The 22,482-nt window shown below is 29.2% G+C and overlaps 1 protein-coding gene across 4 annotated transcripts; it reads right to left on the reverse strand.

The window, feature by feature from the left end:
- Nucleotides 1-1,402: 1,402 nt before the first annotated feature.
- On the reverse strand, nt 1,403-21,924 carry LOC113512940 (uncharacterized). Of its 4 annotated transcripts, none has more exons than XM_052893266.1 (6): nt 21,790-21,924; nt 20,974-21,422; nt 9,293-9,380; nt 7,444-7,596; nt 4,505-4,676; nt 1,403-3,315 (listed from the first exon to the last, which is right to left on the reverse strand). In XM_052893266.1, the coding sequence occupies exons 2-6, from the start codon at nt 20,979-20,981 to the stop codon at nt 3,230-3,232; spliced, it is 507 nt and encodes a 168-aa protein (XP_052749226.1). In that variant the 5' UTR covers nt 20,982-21,422; nt 21,790-21,924; the 3' UTR covers nt 1,403-3,229. The 4 variants fall into 4 exon arrangements, with proteins under 4 accessions (XP_052749226.1, XP_031766895.1, XP_026752708.1 ...); XM_031911035.2 differs by lacking the exon at nt 21,790-21,924 and adding an exon at nt 21,505-21,583; XM_026896907.3 differs by lacking the exon at nt 21,790-21,924 and having other exon boundaries at nt 20,974-21,535.
- Between the last annotated feature and the right edge of the window lie 558 nt (nt 21,925-22,482).

Consider the following 22,482-nt stretch of genomic DNA (forward strand, 5'->3'; position numbering starts at 1 on the left):
TTGTTAAACGCATTGAATATATATAAAGATATAAATAAAAATGTTATAGTGAAAGTTTGTTGTCTTTCTGTTTACCTTATTAAATAAGCGATGATGATGACGAGGAAACTAAATATAAATAAAATATAAATAAGTTTGCACAAAACGTGTAAACTATAAAATTATCGTTGTTAAGGTGTCTGTTGATGGAGCGGCGTGAAAATAGACTTAACAGATCTTATAAAGGTGTTCTTCCACAAAACTTATAGTCTCTTGACTACGGGATAACAAAATACCAATAAAATAATGGTACTCATTAATCTGTAATCTGATTCATCGTGCTATTAACAAATAGCACACACATCGGTACCAAACTGATGAAGGCTGCAGGATATGGAGACAATTTATTGTGAAAAATGTAAATAAACATCACACGCAATAGTTCTCAAGTTTAATTATTTATATGGTGGTATATTATTTATATATTCGTGAAATTTGTTTGAAAGCATTTTTAAAAAGATATGTTTTCATAAAAAGGCGGGAGAATATGATTTAGTACAGAATATTTTTAATAATAACAAATGACGAATATTTTTTTTAAACAACACAAATAGATTCGTTTTTATTAGTAGCCAGTTATAATTTGTGATTTTATTAGTGGTCAGTTACATTTGCAGGAATTCAGTGCATATATCTACCAAAATACTTGATAAATCTGAAACATATCAAACAAGAGAATATAAAATGGAGGATAAAAATATCATAGTGGTTTAACCGTCTGTGGAAGGGGGAAGGGGAGAGGGATTATGAGATGCAACAGAACCATTACTAGCAATATACTCTAACAGGTCGACCTCCACGCGGTTCCTCCTGGAAACTATCGTGGTTATTTTTTAATTGCTTCATTCTTATCTATCATCCCTCACTGGTGCCCCGTCAGCCTATCCCGATAGCGCAGGCGAGGTGATCACATTATTATCATCTATTAAAAAAAAAACATCTGTGGAAGAGCATATTATAAATTAAAATTTATGAACTCGAGATTTTTATAGTTGAAACATAATATGACCCAAAATATATATGAATGCGTGCCAAAGAAAGAGTACTCGTAACAGAAACAGTAGAAGGTGGAAGTAGGTATGAAAAAAGCACATTTTTAATTGAAACATGAATTTATTATAAATACAGAGCCTAACCTTAATTGGATTAGATAGGTAGATTTTTTAGGACGTGGCCTACAATTATTCTTTTGTTTGTAAATAATAAATCTCTGCGTCGCAGATCTTACTATCGTCTCCATTTTTTTATTTTGGTGGTGTTAAATAGTGTTAAATATACGGTATTGGAATAGTGGTAAGCAAGAATGATCTGGTTGGTAGGTATTCATATAGTGGATATATTTGTAGAAAAACAAAACACAAAACACTCTTCATTTTTTAATAAGCCTCACTTATAAATAATATAACAATTTTCTTACAGGTGGCACTAGTGGTAAATAAAGTAGACGTAGTCTTAGATAAGTAACTCTAATACTGTAGACAGTCATTTATCTACCAGTGGAACAATCTAACATTATTAATAATATATTAGGTCTAGCCATATCTATCCATTATATTATCTAAGCATAATTTATTTGTTTGTAAAACTTGCTTACTTCGAATTTCCTTAACTTTTGAGTTCGTGGTCAGTAAAGTAAGCATTTTTTATAGATACATAATCTTTATACTTTCTTGGAACAGGGGGAGAAGGGTTTATCAATGGGGATTAGTAGCTCTATTAATAGAATAGAATACACCCTTTCAGTTCGACCTCTTCGTGATTACCCCTGGAAACCATTATGTTCAATTTCAAATGAATTTATCACGATGGATTATCGTCTGATATTGACTGATCTGCTATATCATTGTCACCTATCACTCCTCACTGGTACCTTGTCAGCGCATATCAACAGCGCAGGCAGGGTTACCATTTTATTATCATCCTTTAAAAAAACTTCGGAACTATATAAATATACAAAAATTTGTATTACATTTTATAAATACTTAAATTTAAAAATATTATATTAATTACAAAAGGAAAATATCATATGTTAATACTTAATTACGAACTAATTTATACACAGACCTAGTATAAAGTAAATACCTAATTGCTTTCATGACATTTAATAATAAATTAAAAAATAGGTATGGCACATTCCGTTTACGTAACACGTAATTAACATTACTAAATAAAAAACATTAATCTTTTGATAGACAATGTGTAAGCTTTTACACATTGTCTTTCACACATTACACTATTCTTAATAATCCTATGTATTAAAATTATAAAGTTTGTATAAATATTTAGATATTTATGTTTTTTACTCTATCATGTCCATACAGCTGAATGGAATTGAATGGAACATAATTGGTTTAAATCTTGGATTCGCTAATTCACGCGGACATTTACTTACAAAAAGGCAGTTTGTCAAACATTTTGTTGTCTCGTGTGATTTTTCACTTGAGACAACAAAATCATAACAGAATATAATTCAAGACGGTCGAAAATGTGGTACAGTTATACAAAAATTACGTTATTAATTGTATTGAATTTTAAGTTAAATCATATCATTTGAATTTGAAGATTGTACAACGTTTAGGCAGCCTTTACGCTAATTGTAAGTTTTATTTAAGTAAATTTTACCTCACGTAAAGAACTTATGACAGATTTGAAAATATAATAGTCGTGTAAGTCCTTATTATAGATTAATTAGTTAATTAGCTTACGATACTTATGGGAGTAAAACTTACGGATATAAAGGCCATACAATATGCCTTATTATATGTGATATCATATCTATACATCTAATTATTCACAACTCTGACGAGATTAGAAGCTGAAAATTTCATGTGTGGACATTTCGGCGACTGTAGAGAACATTTCCATTAGTAAAATTTTTGTCCATTCTTAGGCTATTCTATTCTCTTCATTACCTTACTGGTGAATATTTCACTATCAAATATATGGCTATAGTTCGATCAGTTAATAAAGTTATTCTTATGTTGACGTACATTTTTACATGTATAGTTTTACTAAAACTTAGAAATAATTAAATTAATTTTCATTTCTATTTTGTACTAAACCAAAGTATATATATGTCCATATGATAATATATGAGACAGTGCAATATTCTCCTTTACAATGCTGTTTAAATGTGAATCAGCAAAGCGGCATATCGTATTATTTATTACCCATTTACCATAATTTGTTCTCATATTGGTATTGCACTATTACTTTCAGTCAATTTTATAGTCCTGTATAATGTGTTCACCATCATTAAATAGTATATGGAATAAGCTGAAATGAAAATAAAAATATTTATTGTAGAGTATTTGTTGTAAACAGTTATTGTATGTCTATAGGCGACGGTTACCACTTTCCATCAGGTGGGCCGTCAGCTTGTTTGCCATTCTAAGTTGTATAAAAAAAAAAGAGTATAAACCTATTCATATTCATACACAGAATGAATTGAGTGTTGAATTAGGTAGATATCTTTAAAAAAATCATACATACTCATATATTTCTATTATAGCATAACCTACGTTTTCAAAACATAGCTTTAACTGCATTATTATGTCTACGTCAATATGTTTATAAAAAAACACATAAGAGTGGCAGTTAAATTAAGATATTTTATCATAATAAGAAAGGATTATTCAGCTATCTACATGTATATTATAGCATAATTAACCTAGAACTGTTTCCTGTCGACTTTGGACGCCTGTTATCGTGTTTCCTCTTTAAGTTGAATTTTTTTTAAATTCTTTTTGAGCGGGTGATTATGTAACTAAATCTATGTCCTCTATCATTCAATTCAATTCCAGGTTTAGTAGTTTTGGCTGTGTATCGATAGTCACGAGAAACGATTTTATAAGTATATGAGCTAATACAGAGGGATAAAAGAGTTGGTATTATTAAGCATTTGTACCTTTGTTTTACTTACCAAGCATGGTTGTGTTTAATTTGGAAAAGTTGTATATACAGTTGTATTCACCAGAGGGAGACTTTATGCAAAAGTCGTTTGCTTGGGTACCTCTGTCCTATTTGTATTTCAACCGTGAAGCAGTTGCGCATAGCTGTATTTCGGTTTGAAGGGTGGAATTTGGCAGAGAATTTACAGGGTTCAGAGGCATAGCAGCTTAGTCCTCAGGAATGACAACGCATGGGGGGTATCATGAGTAAAACAGTATGTCTATAGGCGACGGTTTCCACTTTCTATCAGGTGGTCTGTCAGATTGTTTATCATTCTAAGTTGCATAAAAAAAAAGATATGGCAGTAAAATTGTTGGGTATAGGAGACATAACACTAGGACTCGGGAATAGTTACGCAAAAGAGACAATATATTCGGCGATGCTCACAGTGCTGTCTGTGTTTATAAGATATAGTTATTATTTTTCATTAAATGAGATGTCAGTTTCTTTGCCATTAAAATCTAATCTAAAAATAAAATTACTATAAATCACATAAAAAAAGAAGATAACTTACCGGCTCCTGCGAACATTAATAAAATGACTAATGCAATGTTTCCGGGAGAGTCCAAAAACTCGCTCTTCTTCAGTTCCGGACTGAAGAGGCAGGTCACAATGGCCACCAGAAACAAGCAAACGATGAACACCGAGTTAAACACCAACGACAGCTGGAGATAACCCGACCGCCTCTGAAATTTTACATATAATAATTTTAGACTTTTCCAAAATCAACAATATTTCGTTGATAATATTTTGCTCAGATTTTAACGTAATTAGTATGGTACTAAAACGCGACAAATCGTAGAAACTATACCGCCGTAACCAGTTTTTTTATGGGCGAAAATGGAATGGTAACCCCGCTTGTGCTATCGGTATACACTGGCGAGGTACCACTGATAGATGACAGGTGAAGATGAAAGCAGGTCAGTTGGTTTATCGTGAAGAATTTGACAAGAATTAATCACGATAGTTTTCAGGGGGAACCACGTGGAAGTCGACCTGATATGGTATATTGCTAGCAATGGGATTGTTATTAATCCCTTTCCCTCTGCTGTAATCAGTTATTAATGACACGATTTTATGTTTTATAATACGCAATATAAGAAAGAATCGTGTCTTATTCACAGTATTATAAATTAATAAATAATAATTAAATTAATTTATAAATGTGTAAAGTAATTAATAAGCTACTCCTAATTATTATGCTTCTGACATAAAAGGTTTTCGTTAAACAAACAAATGAAACAATGTTAACAGAAACCGGTTTAATTATTTAATATTTAGAAGATAAAAAATCAGGAAGAAAACTATGTCTACATAAAATCTCTGTAGGTATTATCGTCTGATTAAATGTAATGGAACATGCAAAGACCGCGCATGATCTATTTGAGTAAATTGTAGGCGAGTTTAAGAATAACTCATACAAATATGGATTGTACGACCACATTGTTCTATGCAATTGGTACTAATTTAGATCCCATTGTTTCACACGTAGACCATATTTAGTTACTTATTAAATTAATAGCTGTACAATAAGACTTATCATTAGTGTTTTTGAGGTATTTCACTCGTTAGTTCAGAACATTTAATGGAATGTGTAAACAAAATTATACATTATCTCACTGTATAGGAAGACTTTTAGAAACATTTAATTTTTTCGTTATTTTTAGTAATTGTTGTTGTCTATTGTGACAATGAATAAACAACGAAAATTTGTTTACTTATTTAAGAAGGAACCTAGGTACATTACTTTGTTCATAAATGCTAGAGGCAGGCTTTGTATGTGTTGTTTTCATTTTTGTATAGGTACATCTTTGCTTTATTTATTAAGTTTGTACGTTATATTCCGTTTTTAAGAATGATATATGGCAGTGAAATTACTGGTAATTATAACACAAGATCCTCATGTTACAAGGACCGGAAAAATACTAATAGGTCTCTGGTGTTTTATTTATTTATTTAATATTTTAAAGGGGGCCGCTCTAGACGGACATATGTTGACCAAATAGGCGACGTGCTGAAGAAGGGCCAAATTAAAAGTACCCGTAACCGGCGAGCGTGTATGAAAAGATTGATGAATGTGGAAAAAGCGAAAGAGGTTTGTTTGAATCGAAGCATTTGGCGTTCCATTGTTTCTGCTTACTCTATTAGGAGACAGGCGTGACAGATATGTATGTATGTATTAACACTTTATTTTATCATTAATTGTTGAAGGATTTTTAATTAGTATAAGAGATGGTTTATTGCTAAGCAATCTTTCCTAGCTAATCTTTCATCATCATTTCAGTCGTTAACTGTCCACTGCTGAACATAATCCTTCCCCCATAAGGGATGTTTTGCCAGTAGTTGCCATGCTTGGTAGGCAAATTGGCAACCACAGTTGAGCTTTTAGAGATGTTTTAAGTGGGACGTGGCTCTCCATTGCTCTAACATTAAGTTCTCTTAGTCGCCTCTTACGACACCCATAGAAAAGGAAGGAGTATCCTATTTTATGCCGGGACTACGCAAATCTTTCGATAGAAGGAATTAAAGAAAGTTGTAATCGCTACTTATGCTACAATGAAAGCTAATCATTAGGCAGACAAGTTTGACTGCGAACATTTATTGTTTGAGAAATAATAAGAGATATTATAAAGCCTCATATGTATTGATTTAGTAATATATAACTTATTTTTGAATCGATTTAATCATTGATTACACTATCCTCTGCTAACAATGGGAACTATAAAAACGATCCTGTATTTTATATATCTATATTATAATACATACAGAGTATATAGAATTAACAAAGTGTACTAGTGTATGTACTAATCGTCCTCCTATAGAGATGAAACCGTCTGTGCCAATTAGTGAGATATTAATGGAATGAACGATAACTTTACAAGTCAGTTACACATATATACAATTAAGATGACTATAAAGCTATATTTTAAACTAATTGTACCCCGTGGTTTTGCCCGTGGCCGTATTGTGATGTTGAATAACCTTCCTCAAGAAATGAGATGTCAAATGCAAAAAGAATTTTTCAAAGCCGACTGATAAGTTCCAGAGATTTATGTTCAAATAAATAAACAAGCTCTTTCACTTTATTATTAAATATTTATTATTGATTAAATAATTAAGATATCAGATATCACAGACATAGATAGAGATAGATGTCGCCAGTATCTCAACTTATATAAAAATCGGGAGTGTTACTACTAAGCCATTGGCCTTGAGGATATAAAAGCTATTTATTGATAGCAAATCTCTCGCATTAAACACTGAATTTCTATCTGAAATGTTGTTTTTGTTAATTTTCTAAACCTTTTATTATATGAATTTCAAATCGAAGTTTGTCTGAAGTTAATTAAATTCTATTGAATTAACGTAAAGAATTGATACGCAAAGTATAGCAGATAAGGCTTTTAATAAATTCCCTATTTTTATTATAATATTAATTAAATTTATACTCACCAAACATACTCCAGTGCCAGCCACCAAGTTACTGATAGTGGATAGCGTTGAGAACATGACCATGCTCATGGATATGAGGTTGTCTTCGGGCTCCCTTAGTTTGTTCCTGGGCAAGTTCCATGCTCCTGCTGCTATGTTCGCCATACATGCCAACTGGAATGAATAACAACGAGCTCATTTGAAGTTCTCATTTATTATATTCTGAGATCGTAATGTACATTCACTGATATTTACGTATACGAATGACAGTAAGTACCTACCTATTTAGCTATCATGTCTAGTCTACGTTTTACAAAGGAAACTTTTTCAATTAAATAAATGAAATTCGGCTCACTAAAATGGAAGTAAGGGTTCATAAAGCAAAAAAGAGAGTTTATATGAGATGAACATCAATAGATTGTGAAAATTGATAAGTAATTATTCGTACATTAATTGGTTGTTGTTTATCAAAATGGCATAGGTAAAGAACACAATTAATATAATTTATGTGTTTATATTTACATGTTGTTTCATTAAATATTATTACGAATCTGACTCGGAAACTCGGATTTTATTCGCGCCCGATAAGGAACTTTTCAGTATTGTTGTAAGACGCGTAAAAATTTCCTCGTAAACAGACGGTTTCATATTCACAAAGTAAAATTTCAAAATGATATACGACAAAATTATTTTTTTGTTTGAATCTTTAAAGTAAGAAGTAAATAAAAACAGTAATTAAGTTTTGCACAGTTCAGAAATAATGTATTTAACACAGCTTTAAATACACTAGACTAAAAAAATATATATTTTTCGACAGATTTATTTGACAAGATTTTTAAACCCACATGTATTAATTACACTTAAGAACGCATTGGGACTGAAGCCCTGAACAGCTAGTCAGAGAGGTAAAATTCTTTAAATTAATAATTTGTTAAACCTCCGAGATATTACACAAATACAGAATAGTTATAATAACCATGGATACTTGCAGCCCCACTAAGTAAGTATAAATATCTCTAAGAATTATAAAAGCCGGGTTAGCATTTAGAAATGTTCAATGTTTATCTAACTCTATGTATGTACATAATGGTAGTGAAAATAACGTTAATAATAACGCTTGTAATTGTAATAATGCTATATATATATATATATATATATATATATATATATATATATATATATATATATATATATATATATATATATATATATATATATATATATATATATATATATATATATATATATATATATACACGCGTTTAATCTATTATGATCTGAATATTTACCAGAGGGAGAATTTGTACAAAAGTCGTTTGCTTGGGTACTTCTGTCTCATTCGTGTTTCAACCGTAAAGCAGTTATATTTGCATGGCTGTGTTTCGGTTTGAAGGGTGCGATAGGCGTAAATTTACAGAGTACAGAGGAATAACATCTGAGTCCTCAGGAATGGCAACGCATGGGAGTTATCATGGGCGAAACAGTATACTCTGTTATGTCCATGGTACTGCTCATGTCTTTAGGCGATGGTTACCACTTTTCATCAGGTGGGCCGTCAGCTTGTTTGTCATTCTAAGTTAACAAAAAAAAATATATGTAATTATTATTTTATTATTCCATCAGCCGTTAACTTTCTACTCCTGAACATGGGTTTTATCCACAAGCGCAGTTTTTCCAGTAGTTACCACGATTGGCAGGTGGATTGGCAATTACAGATAATCTTTAGTGATGCTTTAAGAGGGACGTTGTTACTTAACATTCGAGTATTAAGTTCCATTAGTCGCCTCTTATGATACCCACGGTAAGGGAAGGAACTAAATATAATATTAAAAGAAAGTAATAAAATTTATAAGTACGTGTAGGTACTTACAATGGATATAGCGCAAAGGATAAAGAATCCAGCCTCCAGAGACAAGCAACCACAGCATCGTTTTGGCATCGGCAACGGCATTTTTGTACTGAAAATAAAAATGATCAATTTGTTTATTTATATCATCACTTCAGATCGTAGACTTTTTCTCTAGAATACCGAAATGCACGAGCTACCTGTATAAATAGGCTGTATGCTAAAGTTTTTTTTTTTATTATAAACGGAATTATTTCAACATAACGAGAATAATAAAATTGCTAATAGTGTTTTTACTACAGATATGTGACCTCTTTTTTTATTTATAAACACGAGATAAATATTATTTATGTTAGTTGTTTATTACTGTATGAAGTAATTTATACGAATTTGATATTTAATATCAAATTAGTCATCGATTACTTACACAGTCAAGTAATTTTTATAATTAAGTGGCTATAGAAGTTCGTTAGCCTTAATCGTAAATTGGGTCTTGATAGACGCTAAAAAATTCCAACAAACATTGGCTACCTGATAACACGAATTCGAAATTTATTCACAAAATGCGTCCGAAGTTCTAAAGTTATAAGTACTTTTAATTACTAAGAGTTGTTGGTAGCTGATCACTCTTTGTCAAATCATGGAAATTACTCCGAATAATTCCGTAAGAAATGCTGTCAAAATTTTAAAATTTTCATAACTAGGACGCTTTATTATTTTATGTTATGGTAAGCTTTACAATGAATAAAGTAATTACTCTCTGTTTATGGACCTGATTTTGACGTGAATGCTTTTCATTACACGAAATTCTGGTTAGAAACCCCGGAAGCAGCTTTTATGGTAGACAGCTAACAAATATTACTATTAACTACGAAATATTACTATATATATATATATATATATATATATATATATATATATATATATATATATATATATATATATATATATATATATATTGCTGATATTAACGTCATCATCATTTTAAAGAACAACACTGTTTATAATAGCAGACAAATTAAACTTTTGTTATATTGATTTTAATCATTGAAGTAGAATATATCACTTCAATTATTTTAATACCGGTTATCATTTGCGTATTTAAAATTATTTTTCCTTACAAAGGCACATTATGTATTCTCACAGATGTTTTTGAGCGTAATTGATGAGACAGTCTGTTTTGTTTACAAAGTCGCCTAAATGTTTTCTTTTTTTTCTCTCTTTACAATAATCTATATAACATATATGCCTTTACTTTTTTTGTTCTGTTAAGATTGTTATTTTAATAATATAATAAATAATAATAAATAATTTATGTACAACTATGTTGAAAAAAATTAATAAATAAATAAAGGTAGTTAAAAGCACCGCTCTCATCCTGGTGTGAGCACGGTTAATCCGACCCTTCCCCCTTAACCAAGCTCATGCCAGCAATAACATACAATGTTAAAATTATCAATGACTCAAATGCCCACTGATGACCTGTATGCGTACACAAGCCACAAAACTGGCATTGCCCTTGCAATCTCTGACGTATGTCCTCAGGAGTGGTAACGCATGAGTGGTGCCATGTGCAACATAGTATATATCTGTATAAAATGATATAACGTTGTGGCGGTGTCTACATTTTATGCAAATTTTCCTTTTTCAACCGACTTCAAAAAGATGGAGTTTCTCAATTCGACGGTATATGTTTTTTTATGTTTATTATATCATAACTCCGTCTGTTCTAAACCGATTTGAAATTTTTTTTTTATCTGAAAATATATAGTTACAGATTGATCCCGTAAAATTATTATAAAAATGTCGCAATTGAAGTTAGTGTTCTTCGTAGGACATAATCATTATTTATTTATGAATGATGATGATCCTAATTAACTAATGCGATAGATTTTAAATTATGTCTGTCCAAATTTTAATACATTTGTTTGTTAATCGTTTCATTAATCTGTAAAAACGTTTCGGAAATATACAAACAGAGTAATAAAGTATAAAAAAGAAGTTTAATTATATCTACAAATAAAATTTCTTTAAGATCTTTGTATATACGTGTTTACAAAGAATATCTCTTTTCTGTATTTTGACGTCGTGAGGTAAATAAAAAACAATGCAAACAAAAAAAAAAAACGAAAAAACATGTGAATACGTTGAATTAAACAATAAACTTTTTATTTTATTGAAAAAATAAAATAGGTTGTTTCTCTCGCTAGTTTTTTTTTAATAGGATATAAAAAGAAAAATAAATATTTATTTCTTAATTTTTCTTTCCTAATACGTAATTTTTTAATAATAATGACCAAAATTGGTCCAAAGGTTATCAAGTGACACGTTCACTGACAAATAGTATTTCATTTATAGCTATATAGAGTGATAGAAGCAGTAATGAGGTCATGACTAATATAAGAAATTTATAATAAAAACATCAAAGTATTTCACAGATTAGTAAGAGTAAAAACACTAAGGTGTTTTCTTGTCAGTCTATATATTTATTATGGAACTTTTGTTGGCATCATTCCAAGGACAGATTTGTGTCCTTCACTAAACAACATTTATCTTTCTGCGAAACTTTATTCATATGCATACTTTAGGCTTTGGACTTATTTTTAGATATAACATTATGTTGTAAGGATAATTAAAAATTGAATGGAAAAAGTCGGTTTTGGTAAGTTACAATTTAAGTATGTAATGCAAAACAATGAAAAAGTAATTTAGTCTATGTTAAGTGTTTATTGATTCGTTTGGGATAGCCAATAAAATTAGAATAGAGTGTGTTTATGCTTGTTATATAAATTACGGTCAAATTATTTATACTAAGATCTAATTCTTTTTTTATTCAGTTTAGTAACCTTTCCAAATCTTCATAAACCTCTAACAGATTATGGGCTCAGGTCACTTTTACTACACTAGCATGATACACAAAAAAAAAAAAAATATAAAAACATTGGTTACTAAATGGTAAAAAAAAAAACAATCAGTAATCATAGATATGTAGAGATTGTAGAAAACAAAATATCTGAGCTAAACTTCAACATTTTGGTCATTGTTAAAAAAATATGTTTTTTTATTGTTTTGTTTATGTCAAATATTGTTCTATTGGGTAGATGAAAAAAAATATATATTTGATAATATTGAGAGTTTATATTCTCGAGTATATATGAAATGTATAATAATATATCTTTATGTACAATACAATTATAGAGATGGCATGGCATTGTTTGAATGTATATGAGCGTCCGTCCAATCTATTTCAGTCGCCAAGACGGCGGCGAACCAATACTTTAATATACTCGGCAGAATGTATGAAGATAAAATATTCATATTAATACGGAAATTATTGGCGTGCTGTACAGAAAGGAGGTGGAAATGCTTTTACTGATATTAGGCGAACGCCCCGGGAATAATCCGATATATTAAGTAAAATATTGTAAAAACAGATACAAATACCTTACTAAAGTTTGTCAAGTTTTTAAGTATGTTTTTTATCCTTCGAAAGTTTGTGAGAATGTATGGACAGATGCTTGTTATTAGACACAAAAACTACTGAATATATTGGAATGCAATTTAATATACGGATAAATTATATTCTAATATAACAGACAGGTTATTTTATATATTGGTTCACGTAGGTAAATTCACGCGATACAGCTAGTAATAACTATACGTATCTATCATGTATTGCCATTAGGATGAACGTAATGCACGAAACACTATATTTTACCCACATTTCGCCAAGCGTATTAAAATCCAACGTGACAGAGGTCGAGCCTACTGTCATTATTGGAATTATTTATTTCGTTACAGGTGTTTTTCATAACCGAAGAAAGTTTTGAGAGTTAGTTTAATAATATTTAGATCCTATAAATTAGAGTAGTATACAGCTGGACTACGACGCTCTTAACATTTATTAATGTTTTAATTTATTAAATATTTTTTAATTATTTTACAACCAACTTAGTTTACTGTATATATATATATATATATATATATATATATATATATATATATATATATATATATATGAAATGATGATGTTGAAAAAGTAAGTATTTAGGTCATAATAGTTTCCAATATTTTTAGAATATGATTCCTTTAGAACAAAAAATTTTGAAGCTTTCTAGTATTAAACAACATCACATATGTTAGAAATTTATGGTCCAGATAATAAAGTGATGGCTTAGTAAAAATATAAATATATAGGTGATAGGCATATACCTCGGATAATTAGAACTTTTCTTCATTAGTTACAAAATATAGTAAATACTATGCTGTGATAACATAATATAATAATATATAAAAAGTAACTGTAGTTCTACTTACTGTTTTGATTTGATTCAAACAATTCCAGCAAAATATCAATTGGCTAGCTCTCATTCAGTCTTCAAGTTATCTAGTTAAGCATCTTGTTTTAGATTAACATTTTTTTTCGTAACATAATGTACATAATAACTATAATAATATAATATATTGACGTATAATACGTTGTTTTTGTTTTTGAAATAATTTTAAATGCAATCGTATTCAACACTCTGTGTCTAGGACCCAGTGTATTGTAGAAAATTTGTGTTTATTCAACTGCTTTTGATAGACGCGATTAACTACGTACTTATTTACGCTCGGTTACATTCGGTCAAACATCCGTCCACATATTATCAGATTTACATTCGTTTAATTATAGCGATTTGGTTTACATACACTGATCAGTGTATTTTTGTTCCGTTTTGTCAAACAAAACCATAGTAGGTAATTAACAAATATAAATACAAATACATTTCACACTTATTACATTCTCAGAGAAGGTATTTTATTGTTTTTTTTTTTAATTTTAAATAGAATTAAAATAAAATGTTCACTTTTTACGAACTAAAAATATCACTCCTAGTATGTTTATAATAATTAGAAACGACGAAAACACGAAGCGCGGCAAACATTTTGCGCGGTTTGAAAATGGAAGCTCAATATCACAAAATGCACAGACAAGACAACGTATTTGTCGACGCTCTGTGATCAACTAGCGATGTGGCGCTTCCTACATCCGTCTGTTGATGAACGACCCTGGCATTGTGTTTGCGTCTACTCAAGCGCTGAAGCATTATTTTTGCTTAATTATTTATGTTTAATTGAAATAATTCCAGAGGAAATAAAAAAGCAAACCTTTCTAGCTAGTACAATTACAAATAAGTATATACATATTTTTTTCTATTCCATTTTTTTCAATTATCAGAATGCCACTTATTTATTAATTGGTTATCTAAAACTTATAATAAATCTGTAGAGAAGTCAATTCTGTACATGAAATATATTTCCAAAATAACTATCAGGGGGTAATTAGTGATCGATACTGATGCCAAAAATGCAATCAGTAAAATTTTTGTCTGTCTGTCTGTATGTTCGTTATAGAAACAAAAACTATTCGACGGATTTTAACGAAACTTGACACAATTATTCTTCATACTCCTGGCCAGGTTATAGTATGTTTTTCATCACGCTACGATCAATAGGAGCAGAGCAGTGAAGAGAAATGTTGGGAAAACGGTATAAGTTACTCCATTTTTAAGCTTTCTTCGCGTGTGTAGCCTTAATGGCCACTTTTTAAAATGTAAAAATGTCCTGGGTGGACATTTTTACATTTAAAAAGTGGACATGGCGATGCTGGGATGGGCCGCTAGTATGTATAATTAAAGTGAAATATCACTATGAAAAATAATTGACTTACAATATTAAATATAAAATTATTTAAAATTTGTATGTTTAAAGTATCCTCTAGCTATTTGACGACCACAGAAAAATTCGGAAAAATTAACATAGTCAATTTACTTGTGAAATTTGGAAATTATATAATATAATATATTCAGTGAATAAGGTACTGTTTGAATGGTGGTTATGTAAGTGTCTACCCATATCTATTTATCTACAGTTTTCCTCCTGGTAATTACTTTTGTCTACATATTACCAAATAAGTTGTAGCACTTGCAAATCTTTGCTTGTAACTTGTATCATGGAGAGTATTTGGAGAGTAATATCAGAGACCTTTATGTATTTATAATGAAAGCCTAATGATAATGAATGACAGCCTAGAAATTCTTAATACCAGAGGGCACCAACCTTCAATTAGTAGTTGTTGATACATAACGCCTACTAATTATTGAGAAGCAATTATTTAGGAATACGTACTTATATAATGTCAAACATATTTTTTATTAACAAATATACACAATATTTTAATTCATAAATATATACTTTTTAAAAATGTTTTAGAACGAATTTAAATGACACATTTTACACAGACTATTTTCGTAGACTAGCTTTTAGCCGCGACTTCGGTCACGTGACCGGGATATTTTTACTGACGTTACTGACGATAGCCTTTATCCTTAAATTATATCGATAGAGCATCGAGTCTTTAAAACGGGTCAACTTTTTGTCAGCTAATTGTGAAATTAGCTGACTCTTTTTTTTATCAGTGTTCTATATATTTACATATAATATATCTTGAATATAGATATATTTAGTTTTTTTTTTTTTTTTTTTTTTTATTTTATTAAAGTTAACAAACAGTAATACAATATATAATTATAATAAGATTACATTTAAATGTGATTAATAGTACTACCAACAACGTTAACTACAGATTGCTATATAAAGAAAGAAAGTATATAAACATGCAAATATTGCCGAGAAGTGGAGCTGACCATTATATCTATTAATTAAGTTAAATTATAAATAACATTGACACAACCACGTCACTGGTACAAATTATGCAAAACAACCAACAAAAAAAAAAAAGTTATTTAACTATACACATGTATTTTATAGTTTATTAATTATGTGCACGCATTACTAAATTCCTGAGAGAGGGAGGAGGTTACTAATTGTTTAGCTACCATTTTTTTGAAAGTTAATGGTTTAGTAGCAAATATATCAATATTATAAAATTTGTCATTATATATTTTCAAAATTCTATTTATGGGTGAACGAATACCGGAATTGGTACGGTATCTGTTAATTGCAAACAATTCTTGTCTTCGTGAATTTCTCATTTGTGTACGCACTGGAACTTTATAATTTATCTGATTTGTTAATGAAATACAGTCATATTTACCCTGAATAATATCATACAGAATCATAATCTCTAGTTGTATGCGCCTTGATTTTAAGTCTTGCAAATTATATTTATACAATAATTGGTCATATGAACGACGGTTATGAGAAAATTTATATTGTAAACGTCGCAAAATTTTTTTCTGTACCATTTCAATTTTATCATAGTAAAACTTATAAATAGGATTCCATATAGTTACAGCATATTCCAATTGAGATCGAATAAGGTTTTTATATAAATATAAATAAGTAGTGGGTTTCTTAAAGTTATTCGTACATCTCATTACAAAACCATACATTCTGTATGCCTTAGCAACAATATTATCAATATGTGTATCAAGCACAAGTCTAGTATCCAATGTAAGACCTAAATCTTTAATTGTTTGTACATTATCAAGGACACAATTGCATAATGTATATGAAAAATTACTAATATTTCGTTTCCTTGTGAAGGTTATAGTTTTGCATTTATGCAAACTGAGAGTTAATTTATTAATTTTACAGTATGCAGTGAAACGGTTTAAATCTTCTTGAAAAAGTATATGATCGTTAGGAGTGTCGATTATATGATAAATTTTAAGATCGTTTGCATATAATAAAATTTTACAAAAATTAAAACATGTGTAAATATCATTTATAAATATAATAAATAGTAGGGGCCCTAGAATTGATCCTTGCGGCACTCCTGAACTTATAGGTACATTATTAGATTCGTAACCATTAATAATAACTTTCTGGGTTCTGTTTGTGATATATGATTTAAACCATCGCCAAAGATTGCCTCGTATACCGTTATACGCAATTTTTTTTAGTTTTTTAGTTATTTAATAAATAAAATATGTTTTTACGCATTAAAAAATATGAAAAAATTGTAAGATAAAATAAATATAGGAGTTATAAAATAATTTACAGGGTACAGAAGAATAATATCTGAGTCCTCAGGAATGGCAACGCATGGGGGGTACCATGGGCGAAACAGTATACTATAAAAAAAACAGTCAACTATTTTTCACACAAAATTGTATGAAAATGTTCAGCCGCTATTCTCGAAGTTTTTCTATGAAGACACTTTATCTATGTATATAATCTAAGCCTATACTCCATCCCATATATTACGTGTATACTAAATTTAAGACAGACGAACAATCTTACTTACTACAGACACAATCATTTAGTCATATTTTTTTTTATAGAAAATTCATAACTTTTTCATTATATAAAAATATTTATTTAAATCTATATCTAAAAATACACTGAAGTTATAAAGACCTGATTAGTCTTCTCTATTTCGGAGAGCAGTAGACATAAAAAAACACTGAATGATTATTTTAATTGGTGACAATGGAATGGTAATTGATATCTACTGGCAGAGTACTAGTGAGGTTTGATAAATGAGGATGAATGTAGGTAAGTTTCCCCATTAGGGACTAATACATCAATAATAAAATACGATGTTTTCCAATGGGAACTGAGTGGAAGTCGAACTGACAAAGCATACTGCTAGTATTGAGCCTACTTGTCAGACTGACATTTCCGCTTTAATATCTATTGAGTGAGCTATTGCGCGTAATTTAAAAAGCAAACAATACAATTGTCTTAATATATATGGCGAGATCTATAATAAAAATACATATTAATTTTAGTTTGTTCAAGTATATATAAGAGCGTATTCCTTTTTAAAAGGCCGGCAGCACTTGCGATACCTATGGTATTGCGGGTGATCATGAGCGGCGGTGGTCACTTACCATCAGGTGAGCCGCATGCTCGTTTGCCCCCTGTGTTGTAAAAAAAAATATTTTACCGTAGATACTTGAGAATCAAAGTTAACTAATAAATATTTATAATAGCAATTAAATAAAATTAATGAATAAACCTTAAAAAATTATGTATGGACGTTGATTGATGTTATTTAATTTGCAAATAGTATAGTTTTTAAGGTAAGTACTTCAGATTTGGTGTTATTTTTTGTGCATAATTTATTTTTCATACAAGTGGCTTAGGACCGTTCCTTATGGCAGTCTATGGAGGAGGCCTATATTCAGCAGAGGGCAGATTTTTTTTTTTTTTTTTTTTTTTTTTTTTTTTTTTTTTTTATAGAACTTAGAATGGCAAACAAGCTGACGGCCCACCTGATGGAAAGTGGTAACCGTCGCCTATAGACATGAGCAGTACCATGGACATAACAGAGTATACTGTTTCGCCCATGATACCCCCCATGCGTTGCCATTCCTGAGGACTCAGGTGTTATTCCTCTGTACCCAGTAAATTCACGCCACATCCCACCCTTCAAACCGAAACACAGCCATGCAAACACAACTGCTTCACGGTTGAAACACGAATGGGCAGATAACGGCTGATAGGATGATGATGACTTTATTTTACGTATTTTTTTGTGTACTTTACATTTTTTTATTTTAATATAATATTTATTTTTGCAGTCAATAGATTTTATGAATGAATGAAAGAATGAATGACTATACTTGATTTGCATTATACAATATAGGAAATAAGCAAGACAATTTACAAACACAACGATACAATTGTATAAGTACAGTAAGGCGGTCTTATTGCTGAGAGCAATCTTTTCAAGACAACCTTAAGGTAAAGGACTAAATGTTGTACAAGTAGGTATGATAGTACTGTATAATTAAAAAAGCAGGTTGGTTCCATTCTAATTTTGCCATAATTAAAATGGCTGTTATAGTAAGTACATATATAGAATAAAAGAAGTAATCCTTTCGTTTTTTTTCTAATGATTTTATTTGACGTTTAATAATAATAATTAATGTTCGTTTATGTGTGTGTAGTTATTTACATAATGCGTTTTTTTATTTCTTTTTATAAAAAATAAGAGGTCTAAATATCATATTATACCTACTTTATTCGTATTATCTGGTTATGTCATGACCTTTTATTGTCAGAAATTATATGCAAAATATTTGTGTAAAATGTATTTGACCGACTATAAAAAAGGAGGAGGATCTCAATTCGTCAGAATTTTATATTTTTATGTATGTTTCCCGGTTACTTAAAAACGCCTGGAGCGATATAGAAAATTCTTTATTTTGTATGCAAAGATATACTTTTAGACTAGTTCCATAGAATTTTTATCAAAATCGGTTCGATAATTTAGTTTGTAAATTAAATTAACTAGATTTTTTAAATAAAATTATTTAATTTTGCCACGATTAAAGTCAGTTTCTTTTTGTGTGCAATCTTAAATTATTTAAACATTAAAGTACTGATTATAATATTACTGTCATAGTAAGTTTTAATTTATTTTAGTAGTTTATCATATTAACTTTACGATAACCTCGCGGCATAAATAACAATATATTTGCTTTCAATAGTTTGAAACTTTGAGTTGTATTTTCTGTACTCTATGAAATTATAAAAAAAAAAAAAAATATCTAACATTACAATTATTTGATGTGGGATTAGATGACGTTGTGTAATAAGTATAAAAATTAAAAAATAGATATTTACATATACATTTAATGTGTAAAACTTATAATTTAATGGACCTGTATTTTTTAACTTATCGTACATATTGTCACTATTAACATCTAGGTATTCAAACATATAGGTAGATCCAAATACATATGTACTACCTTGATTCATACCTTTTCACAATAATAATTTATTTATAGGTATATGAAGTTTCAAATTTAATTAATAACTCAATGTTTGTAATACTATATTGTAGGTGGGTGTCTAAAACTGAATGTTTAAGTATTATTAACCTAAAACAAAATACGTGTGACATTTTTACTTTACATACAATGTTCTGGGAAATATCTCTTAACTAATCTATTATAACTTATTGTCATTAAAATAAATATATCAAGATTTTTATAATAGTTATTATAAAGTGGATGGTTATTAATTATTATTTTGACATTACATCAATCCTTATAATTGTTTTTTTTTTTGTAATGATATGACAAGATTTATTTAATAAAGTAATTTTAAAATTTTAAATATAATCAAATAGATTAAATTTTTAAAATGTTTCATACAAAACGAATGTTCTGAATTATGAACCTAAATATACTATAATAATTTAAAATCTAAGATTTTTAATGCATGTGTAATATTAGTAATATTACCTAATATTAATTATTTACAATATTTGTTAACCTCAACGATGCTGTTCTGATAACAGATTCCCTCAACTTGCTTTTTAGGATAATAATAAAAATTACTGTTAAAGGTATAATTTGATAAGAATTAATAACATAAAAGGCATTAATAATATGCTGATATTTAAGTCCGAAATATGAAAATAGATCTGTAGTAAGGACTTGTAAACTATTTGTTAGGACCAAAAGAAAAGCCATGATAGTCGTTTTGAGCACACCTTTAAAATTTCTAGAACTTTTGGAATTCCTAGTCGCAATAACAAGGAATATTCTAAAGAAAATCAAAGCATTTACGATGACAATTATAAATTTAACTATACAATATGTATGATAGTAATAAACAAAATATATTATACCATATCTTAATGATACCAAACAAATCAAACCTATAATTAGGGAAATGGACAATACTATCCCAGATATTCGATTTAAATTTATTTTTTGTACAGTAAAAACCAATACTACCTTATCATATATATTTTTTGTGAAGATGAACATCCAACACACGAGCACAAAATCAGTGAAAAATAACAAAATTAATACAATGTCTCTCGTAATTTCGATTAATTGTATATTTACAAAACAATATTCACAGATTGTATTAACACTTCTCGCTCCAGATATGAGAGTGAGCACTTTTTCATCGAATTTTCTGCAAATAGGAATCAACGTGAACAGTATAATTTGGAACAACAGGCCAACGCACGATGTCACAATTCCAACTAACCAAAATAACTTCAATGCTTCTATGTCGTTAGCTGTAAATGCTTCTGGTTCCTCGGCAGTGATATTTTGCGTATGATTGGCCATAATTTCTTAATATTTCACATACAGTGTCGCAAACACTTCTCATTAGGTCTGAATGTTCATATAAACATTCTCATTAATTGCTTCATCCTTGTGTTGTTTTAACTCTGGAACATTCAAACCATAGAAACGATAATAAATTTTGTCACTGTTCTACTAATCGTTTAATACGCTCCTTTTAAAGTGTACCTTTTTAAAATAAACAAATAGGTATTGACCAATTATTGTTTATCTGGTAAACATTTGCTTCATAGTGAACATGTTGGCATCTGGTTATTAATAGAAAAATGATACAGAACGTTTTACGCTGACATCTGGCAGAGAATGTTATGAAAAGTGGTAATAGATATTAGGTTATATTTATCACTATTTACTATAATGTTTAATAGAAATGTTTTCATTACAGTTTATATATAAATAATTAATTGGATGGAAAACATAAACAAAATTAGTGTATTGGATTGTAAAACTCACCATTTTATAGATTATTTGCTCAGTTTGTGTCTGAATAAATGTATATTGATTACTCTCATAATATAGGTTTTTGTAGTAACTTAATCTTTACAAAGTACTTATTTATAAAATAATATAAATATAAAAATAGTGCTGTTTGTTGAATACCACTGCCATAGTACGACTGATATACTTGATAATATTGGTCATCAAGTGAATTAGTGATATTAAATGTTATTACAGACCTAGCCGCGGGTGTTCACTGTTGCAGAAAGGGTAGGGCTGCGATAAATGACGTAATTTTTTGTATAAACTGTATGTTTTTTAATATATATTTGTACATAATATATCTATATTGATCAAACTAATATTGTTTTATATTTGAAACCAATACCTTATTTTTTCTATGTAATAAACTATGCTGATGTGTATCACCTTGTTCCATCTTTAATAACATTATCAATGTATTTTTAGTATTCAAAGAGACTTGTTAATTTTTATGTTTTTATGTGTATATTTATATTAATTTTTGGATCTTAATGGGATGTAGTTTCAAATAAATAGTTTCTAAATACTTAGATAGCCGATTTTATTGCTGCTTTTTGAAATAGTATATAAACGGGTACTATTCATTTACTAGAAATCATATAAATAAAAATATATTTATAATGACCAAACGAGACACTATACTTTTTAAAGAAAGATTTAACATAT

The sequence above is a fragment of the Galleria mellonella genome, unplaced genomic scaffold, assembly GCF_026898425.1.
Source record: "Galleria mellonella isolate WM207_F2 unplaced genomic scaffold, CSIRO_AGI_GalMel_v1 utg113, whole genome shotgun sequence".
In the NCBI taxonomy this organism is placed as follows: Eukaryota; Metazoa; Arthropoda; class Insecta; order Lepidoptera; family Pyralidae; genus Galleria; species Galleria mellonella.